At 32.7% G+C, this 9,940-nt stretch overlaps 1 protein-coding gene across 1 annotated transcript in view; it reads right to left on the reverse strand.

The window, feature by feature from the left end:
- Positions 1-6,593: 6,593 nt before the first annotated feature.
- Positions 6,594-9,940, reverse strand: part of HELRODRAFT_193196 (hypothetical protein) — a 7,950-nt gene continuing 4,603 nt past the window's right edge. Inside the window, exons 8-14 of the mRNA XM_009025978.1 lie at positions 9,711-9,871; positions 9,212-9,370; positions 8,238-8,336; positions 7,763-7,987; positions 7,418-7,474; positions 6,745-7,046; positions 6,594-6,714 (exon numbers count right to left, since the gene is read on the reverse strand). Coding sequence (XP_009024226.1) covers positions 6,927-7,046; positions 7,418-7,474; positions 7,763-7,987; positions 8,238-8,336; positions 9,212-9,370; positions 9,711-9,871 — 821 coding nt within the window. The 3' untranslated portion in view covers positions 6,594-6,714; positions 6,745-6,926. The remainder of the gene's footprint in view (positions 6,715-6,744; positions 7,047-7,417; positions 7,475-7,762; positions 7,988-8,237; positions 8,337-9,211; positions 9,371-9,710; positions 9,872-9,940) is intronic.

Here is a 9,940-nt window from a genome sequence, read left to right on the forward strand (position 1 = left end):
CACAGCTAAAAAATCAGAAAAAAGTTATTTCTCTCGTAAATATAACCACTATCGAATACTTTCCGATTAAAATCTTTATACGTTATTGTTAGAGAGGTAATTTAAACTGTTTTTGAAAGCGGAAAGAGTTACGGACTAATCATTAATAAAGAAAAACAATAAAGTTTTTGTAATTGGAAATAATAAATACCCAAGCTGACACAAGGGACGATGGAAAAAATTGAACAGTTAGATCAGTTTGTATATGTGAAAATTCTGATTACAAGAGATAAGGATTGCAGCAGAAATCAAAGGATGAATTGGCATCACAGCAGGCACGTGTGGAACACTGGTGGTACATGGAAAAGCACGAAAATATCACTTCAGAACAAACTTAAGTTAATGGATTCACGTGTAGTGTTGACATTATTGTATGCATGTGAAGTATGAACATTGAAGAAAAAAGACAAAAAAAGGCATTTGAGATGAAGTGCTACAGAAGAATGTTCCTGTGAAACGGACAGAAAAAAGAACAAACGAAAGTATGTGTCCAAATTAACAGGATGAAGACGACAATGACGAAAGTATAAGAAAGGCAAATGAGTTTTTTCGACACATCTGTCGTCCGATGAAAGATGACAGGCTCATAAAAATGATTGTGTTTGCCAGAACAAGATAAAAAAGGAAGAAAGAAAAACCCACGAGAAGATGTTAGATGATATTGAAGAATGAAGTGGAAGAAACATGGACGGCAAAAAGGCAAGACGTGTCAAGACAGAGTTTCCGGAAAAAAGATAATGGTCTTCGTATTATGGGGAACATGGGATCACAAAATATTGAAACTCTTGATTATTTTATTAATGTTAATAAATGGTCATCTCTTTATTTCTAGTTGTGATATTAGGACGTATCTATAAAAAACATATGATTAATTAAACTTTATTTAATTGCAAAGGCTAACAATTCCAAATATTATCTACAATATGACACAATAGTCTGAAAGAACATTCTAATGTTGACCAACCGTTTGTCTGTACTGCGTAGACAATCAGCAACGAAAAAGCAAGAAAAATAAATTTGTTCATGATGGCTGCCTAAAAAAAATTAGATTTTTTTTCTGAAATTAGGAAAATTTTATTAGCAGTTAGACAAAAAAAAATATTTGTAGCAAAACTTGCTTGAATCGAATGGCTTTCTTCTCAATGAGGTGACTTGACGATTCGTATCTCAATTTAAAACCTTTCAAAGTACAGGGAAACGATGGAACTATTAATAAATATAACATCTCAGCATTTCTTACTACTGAAACTATGCAATGTTCAATGTCCAATGTGTAAAGAGAAATAATAACATAAATGTAATAATAATATTAATAATAACGATATTGTTGATAATAATAATAAAAATAATAGTTAATTATAAAATCCAGAGATAGGATGAAGTTCACTGGACTATGATCAGTTTCAACCAATTCAGCTATTCAGCTAGAACTTTATTTTAACTATATTCACAAGCCTCGCTCGTTCATGAACTACTTTAAATATTTTCATTAAAATACTTTTCTAATTATTTTTTTATAACATTTTTACTCCACAAATATTATTGAACCATTTTTTCTATTAGACGATTCATTGTTTCACTTACGTCGTTTTCCAACAACTTTTCTATTAAAATCAGTATTTTTGATGAAAATTTACCAAATACTAGTTTTGTGACAGAGAAGTAAAATCAATCTTGAGCTAAAATTTATATAGAAGTTCGATCAATTAAATCTTAACTTCAACAAACTTTTTCATTGTGAGGCCTCTTAATGGCAGATTTATGGAGGCCGTGGGTCCATGTTGTGAGTAGTATTTTTATAAAAATCAGTTTTTACATAGGAAAGCACCGTTTCAAGTGGAAAATCAGCCAAGGAATGACATGATAATATGATAAGCAAAAAAGATCACCAATGTTTAAAAAAAAATACTAATACTCGTAAGTTAACCTAATGGAAAACTTTTAAAACTTGCCTTAATTTAAGCTAAGCCATAATGTTTTGTGACATTTCATTAATTGGCATTTGTTTGTTGATATGTGTTTCAAATAAATTTTTTATATTTATTTATCAGTTGTTGAATTTAATTTGGTTTCAAGTTTTCAAATGAATAGCCTCTATATAATATACTCGTAATAAAACAAGATTAGTTTTTTTCATTTTCTAACATCTATTGCATTACAGATGTTTCTTCATTTTTATTGTAATGCCAAAAAACACTTGAAAATTTTGTCCGAACGATATAAATTTTGTGAAAAAATAGGATTCTATTTTTTTATGAATCAGAATTTTAAAATGAACGGATTTATCGGACAGTTAGTGGTTAGTTTTATATTAATAATATACACCTCTGTAATTAAAAGTTATTGATTTCCGTCAGTCACATCCCGGTGTAGTCCTAGTTGCATCTGCAAATTTCGCATCCGTTTACATCAACTACAAATCCATGATGGCAGTGCATGGGGCATATAATTCCATCACATTCTGTTTTCATAGTTTTGATTTTAAATTTGGATTTTGTTGGTTTTAAATGAAAATAAAATAGAATAAATCAAATATAATAGAATATTAAACGAATCGATTTGATTCCAGATGACCGATTTCTGAAATAAAATCACGATTTTAAATGAACAAACGACTACTTACCACATTTTTTAGTCTCCTTGTTGCACAACTGATTATGGGCACAAGGCTGAAAATATTTTAATTCATTTTGCGCTAACTTGTTTTCAAGATTAATTTCTATTTAAAATTCAATTCAAATTAAAAATGAGGAAATATTTTGAGGTAATTGATACGAGTAAACAACTTACTGGACAATCTGGATCTGTAAAAAGACGAAAATTATCCAATAAAATTATTGATAATAATGACACATTGACTTTACAGGCATAAACATAGAAAAGGACATCAGCAGATATGAACAACAAACACCTTAACCTTGACATTGACAATATTCACATCCTTGCGAATCTCTTCTGAAACCGTTTTCGCAATACATGGCGCACGTGACGCCGGAACATTCAGCTGAAAATCGTTATTTAAAAGCAACAATATTACATTCGATCAGTGGCGGATCTAGACAACTTTGACCGGTTGGCCAAAATTTTAAAATTGTTTAAATAATTTTTACATTTTAACTGGGGGTGGCAAGATTTGTGATCATGTAGCTAAAATTAGGCTGCCAACCCCCGAATCCGCCACTGCATTCGACAATTTATGATAAGTTTGTTCATATCACATTGGTTTTTTACAATAAGTTAATCGTTTGAACTGTCTTTATCAAATGGTAATTTTAAAAATAACCGCGTGTCCGGGCTGCTAATGAAACGAAGATCAAGAGAGGCAGGAATATTAACTTGTTCATCGCAGACTTGCTTCAAATTTGACCAAACTGCTTTTTCTGTTTTCAGCCCGAGAATATTTAAATTTTGTTTCAAAATCACTTTAAGTTTATCAATCAACTTGTTGCCGTGTTTCTCCAACTAACAATTGAAATTTTACTAAAAGTACTAGCTAATAATAATCACTTTCAATCGCATCTATGCTTCCTATATTAATGTTTATAAGATAATTCACTCTGTAGTACCTACATGATATATTACGTTTAACTTACAATAACAACCTTACAGTCTTAAAAATATCCAGGTTCCTTTGGATTTTTTCACAACATGATTGAAGCATAAATCTCAAAATCTAATGTACGTTAAGATATTCTGTTATTATGAATGAACATATATGAACATTCATTCTTTAATAAAAGAGTCTTTGTATTGTATTGTATTGATATTTATATTTGTTTTTTCTTTCCTTTGATTTTATCTTTGTTTTATGTCACGGAATAATTTAAAAAAAAATTTTTAGCGTTAAGTTCTCAAACAACAAGGGATGGTTAATCAAATATAGAATATAATGACTCAAACGCCTACATTTTGGCGTTGTATCGTTCTTTATATAATAATAATAAACAAAGCCAACAAATCAATACCATCAGCAAACTTTATTTTCCTGTTTAATAAAAACAAAAAGCTATTGGTCCATTTTCAAATTCATGTCACAAAAATTCTCTCAAAAAAACAATTGAAGGATACTCGTGAATATGAGGACCAGCAGCCACTTGGGTGCCAGCACCGTCGCAAATTTCGTAACTATCTTTGTCGTCTTGAAATCAAATGCCGAAAATGAAGATGTTGATGCTACCATTCTGTCAGCTGCCATAGGATGAACATTTACATAAAAACGTTGAATGAGTGAATTTTGAAATTCATTAAAAATTTTGTAAAAAAATTGTTTAACATACGTCAGGGGTGGGCAAACTACGGCCCGCGAAGCTATTTTGTGCTGCCCGCAAGGCCTTGCTCGCCAAAAAATGAGTAAGCTAGACACCATGGCCAAAAGAAAAAGCCACAAATCTTAAAAAAATTCTCCCCCGGTCCTTTAAAGGTAAAAGAGTTCTCAGTGCGGCCCTCACAGCAAAAAGATTGCCCACACCTAACATACGTCATTGCATCAAATAAAATTAATACTTAGTGAAGTAAATATTTAAAATAAGGCGTAAAAATAACCCATAAAACTAAAAAAACAACGAAAAAAAAATATTTAAAATGACAGCAAGGAGACGAATGAATGCAAAGTCTACAAACTGCATCTCTTGGTAAAGTGATCACAACTTTCGTAAAATTTACATGGCTGTCGATAATTATAATGAAATTATAATTAAATAATTGTAATTAAATAATTGAAGAGAATTATTTAAAGCACTTTATAACACATTTAACTTGCTTGAAAATTAAAAAAAAATAATGGAAAATATCTTAAACTTTTACGTACTGGACAAACTGGATCTGAAAATAAAAATACGATTGATTAGTTAGAAAAGTTGCTAAATGAATTAGTAATTTTTTTTAAAAGATATTTGTTTTTAATGAAAATAAAGGAATAGTTTAACGAATTTTAAAACACTGAAGTAGATGAAATGAGAAACCGTTGCACATGCAAATTTCACATCCATTGTAATCTCGCATGAACCCGTTATCACATTGCATGTAACAGTTGAAGTTTGGGCAGGCAGCTGAAAATATTTAGCTAAAATATATCCTCTGTAATTATTTAACGCTTATAAACTGATTGAATCATCTACAGTAAAAAAATGCAATAGGAATGTTATTACACAATTTCTTGCTTTAAATAAATTATATATAATTTCTTCAATTATCATTTTGTGATAAAATTTCTAGAGTCTAATGAACAATTTGAACGGTTACCATCTGAATGGATTGCAAAGGCACCCACCAACAAAAACGCCAAGTAAATATATTTTTTCATTCCTAGTTTTTCTGTAATAAAACAATTAATTTTATGTATAAAATTGAATGGGGACGATTTATTCAACTATTCAAAAAGTACAAATCCCCTTATATGAGCCGCTTACATAGTTTGGAAAATTTAAAAACCAATGTGGACGTTGAAGATGAAGAAGAACCATCAAAGTCCAACTTTAATGCAGTTACCTAAAATAAGTTATCAAAATTTTAATTTAAAATTTATCACACAAGTCCAAGGTCTGAATTAAAGTCACATTGAACAATTTATGTTCATGGTTCAACGGTGAGAAGTTATAATTATGTTTGAAACATTTTGATGTATGGCTGGAAGGTGCTGCATTTTCATACAAATTAATGATGCGAATGTAGTTTGGCACAAGGGAGTCCTATTTATCAATTTAGAACACTTTCTTAAGGGTTGAAGCAGGGATATGCAAAGAACATCAATTTTTTCAACTTTTAATTATTTTCGGTAATGTCGATTTTATTTTTTTAATTTTTTACCAAATAAAAGTAACTAATTACCACATTTATAACAATTAAAAAAATTAAAATAAAAAAAAATCAAATTAATATTAAAATTAAAGTAATATTCCGAAATTAGTAAATATACGGTCGTAACTTTTAACTCAAGCGATAAAAAATCACCCTCCGAATCTCCTCCGGAAGTAAGCTCCTTGTTCGACCGTTAAAAGTGAGCGAAGGCCGTTATATTTATTCTAGTTAAATGGATTGCCAATTGTATATGAAAAGGAGAGGATAATGACGATTGAAGATGAAAATCTGTAGCAGTGCCTACCGTTACATCACTGAAACTTTTTTTTAATTCTTGCTCTAGGGATCTCATTTCTCTATCTTCAAGTGCACTTTTGCAGACTGCCTTGAAAAATTATTATATCCGACCTTTGATTGCCTCATTAATAATGATGATGTAGGTAGGCATAAGTATACATATTATTATTATTAAGAAAAAACTTAATAAAGCGTTCGTTATAGCAGTTTTCACAAACGCTATCAAATTATAACCAATATTGATATCAAAATAGCAAGAATGAAAAGAATTGATCCATAATAAAAAAAGTTATGCCTTTAGTTGTCTTTTAAATTCTTTAAAAAACAATTAAAGAATTTTCTTTTATTTTTTACACACACATATATACATATATGTGTGCGTGTGCGTGTATATGTATGTAATATTGACTACATGACCTAGTCTTAATAATGCACGTGTCAAAACCAACAAAAGTAAAACATTTCACATAATTTATCAATTTTTATTACAACAAAAACAATTCTAACCAACTGTAAAATTAAAAAAGTTGATTAGTATCATTATCTAACATTACAAGCACGTAAACACACACCGATACACACAAACACACACACACACACACACACATATATATATATATATATATACACACACACAAACATGAATCCAAATGTATATAACGAACGTCAATTAACATCTTGAACAAACACACACTGTAAATCACATGCATACATATTTACACACGCACACACAACACACGCACACACATCAATTGAAGAACAAGAAATCCGGCAGCTTCTTTATTTTAAGCTATTTAAACTCCAAATAGCTTAGGTTTCTTTAAGGGAGGTGCGTACTGCAAGATTAGATCAATGTCTGTCTGTTCCACGAGGACCAATGAATTGTCGTTCATGACGTCGACGTGGTGAAGGTTCTGAAAAGGTGCATTTATTGTGGTTTCATTTTTGTAGCGTTAAACGAGGTAAAATAAAAGTAACTACTACTGTTAGAAGCACTACTAATGCTAACTTTCGTTTCACAAATATTTTCAACAACAACTACTATTGCAACTGATATAATTAATGTTCGAAAACGGAAATGAAAAATGGTAAAAAAACGTTTGACTGACAACTGGAAGCTTAAATGATTAATTAATTAATTAATTGATCGGCTAGATAATTCATTAATTGGTTAGTTGATCGTTTAGTCGATTGATTGTTGGTTAGTTGATTAATTGGTTAGTTTATTGGTTGATTGATTGGTTGGTTTTTTTAATTGATTGAAGCACACATAACAAAAACTTACATGTGTATTATAGAACTCGAAGAGATCCCAACTAACAGCCTTCTTCCCATCTACCAGCTAAAACATAAACGTGGATGGAATCCAAAAGATATTTGTTAGCACTTTAAAACTAACATATGAACAGAAGTAAATTGACGCGCGAACAAAGGTGAACGAACATACAACACTAAAGCAACAAACAGGAACAAACACAAAACATGAACAGCATAAAATTATGAACAAACAAATGTATAAATATACAGAACATATAAACCAAGAACAAGAGAAAACAACAAATGAATGTTTGTAAAAGAAAAACCAAACGAACGAACAAACAAATGAACAAACAGGCAAACACCATCTCACCTTCCCCCACTGAATCACACTGAACCCTGAAGTGTGCTGCCCCACGATTCTACCCCCACCACTACCACCATCACCATCATAACTTGTGATGTCGTAAAAAAATCTCGAAATTCTAGAAGATTTGAGTTTTTTGTTGAGGTGGTCGACGAAGTTTTGATGGTGTTTGTTGCTCCAGGACTTGCTGATTGGTGTGAGCGAACCCAGGCTAACGTCAAACTCTGAAATCTGATTGGATGTTGTTGTTGATGATGATGACGTGATTATGATGATGACGTGGTTATAATGATCACGTGACCACGTGGCTATGACGTAATTGATGGTTATTCAACAATGATTAAATAATGTGATGGTTAAGTGACAAGGTGATGCTTGCTGATCAAGTAGGTCAAGATATAAGGTAGTTAAAAATGGGACTGATATGGTGATTAAGACTGATATGGCGATTGTGGTGATTGCTCCCATCATCATTACTAACACGGCCGTCGCTGTACGTCAGAAGGATGAGGTGAGGGTTGGCTGGGTGATAGTCGAGGTTTATGCACGATCTTTCATTCCAGGGGAGCTGGTGTAGTATCTAAGGTTGGTGTGTTGGTACATTTTTATGTGATGTGTTATATAGATGAGTGTTTTGTTTATGTTGTTGTTGGTGTTGCTATCAATGGATGAATTAATCAATCAACCATTCAACCATCCAAACAACCAAAACCAACCATTCAACCAGTCAACCAACCAACCAACCAGCCATCCAACCAACTAACCAACCATTCAGTCATCCAACCAACCAATCAACCAACCATCCATCTAACCATCCAACCAACCAACCTGAGAAGTATGCACATCAATGACATACACTCCAAACTTAACACAAGCAACTGCAAGATGTCTGTTGCTGCTGTTGAACTTGAAGTCCTGTACACTTGAGAACTCTGATTGATTGATTGAAATTAGCTGATTAGCTGAACGAAAGTAGCTGGCTGACTAGTTGCTACCTTGATTGACTCATTAAAAACATTAAAGAGAGATTTTCGACTAAGAGTGAATGATTGCCATGTCAGCAAACAAGAAATCTGGTGAGTCGTAAACCAGTCGTAAATCCGGAGATCAATGGGCCAACTAATTAAGCGACTGATTGACTGATTGATTGGTTGAATAATCAGGCGATTGATTGATTGAATTACTCGTTAATTGAATGGTCAGAAAACTATTGAAAGATAATTTAGAGATTTACAAGCGAGACTTTCAAAATTGTAACTTATGGTGGGAATGGTAAATGAGGATGATGATGGTGCACGAGATAGTAACGATGCATCAGATGGTGGCAACAGTTAAACATGAAATAATAAAACTGATGGTGACGACCGAGATGATGGCACCAACAAACGAAACCACACACATACCAGACAGCTGACACGTAGACAGGACAGAGGATTCATTCTTACCCTCTTTGACCTTGCAAAGGTCAAGGAAGGTTACGACATTGAACTTTGACAGGGATGCAACGACAGAGGACCCGCCGATTGCGAGGTGGGTTGACGGTGTCGAGGTGAAGGTCGATAGACACTCGGTGGCTGTGGCTCTGACTAGTGGCTTGTCTGAGTCCAGATGCTTCTGTGAGGACAAATAAACGATCATTATTATCAACATCGTCGTCCTTATTATTGTTATTCATGATCATTTTTATCAAGGTTCTAAAATTTCATAAAATTTCATTTTAGAACTACCTCAAAACTACATCATAAACAAACACACAGGCAAAGGTACAAACAAACACTCACTCACACACACACAATCCAAACCCCACAAACCATTTAACCACCTTGATCCTATCAAAGATACAAATACACACACACACACACCCCACAAACCATCATGATCCTAGCAAAGATACAATCACACATACGCACACACAAACACACACACACACACACACACACAATCCAACACTAACCATCTTGATCCTATACAAGGCAGTAGTCTTTTCGTTTGAGAATGCCAGCCAGGTTGCACACGAGCTAACACAGGAACACAACACGTGTGTTTCTGATGTTATGCAAAGCAACTTCTTCTCAGGCGTTGAGATGGGCAGGTGTCTGTCTGCTGATGTTGCAACTGTGTGTGTGTGCGTGTGTGTGAGTGAGTGCGTAAACATGGGTAAGCTATATATATTATTATTATTAT

The sequence above is a fragment of the Helobdella robusta genome (assembly GCF_000326865.2).
Source record: "Helobdella robusta unplaced genomic scaffold HELROscaffold_44, whole genome shotgun sequence".
NCBI classification, from domain to species: Eukaryota; Metazoa; Annelida; class Clitellata; order Rhynchobdellida; family Glossiphoniidae; genus Helobdella; species Helobdella robusta.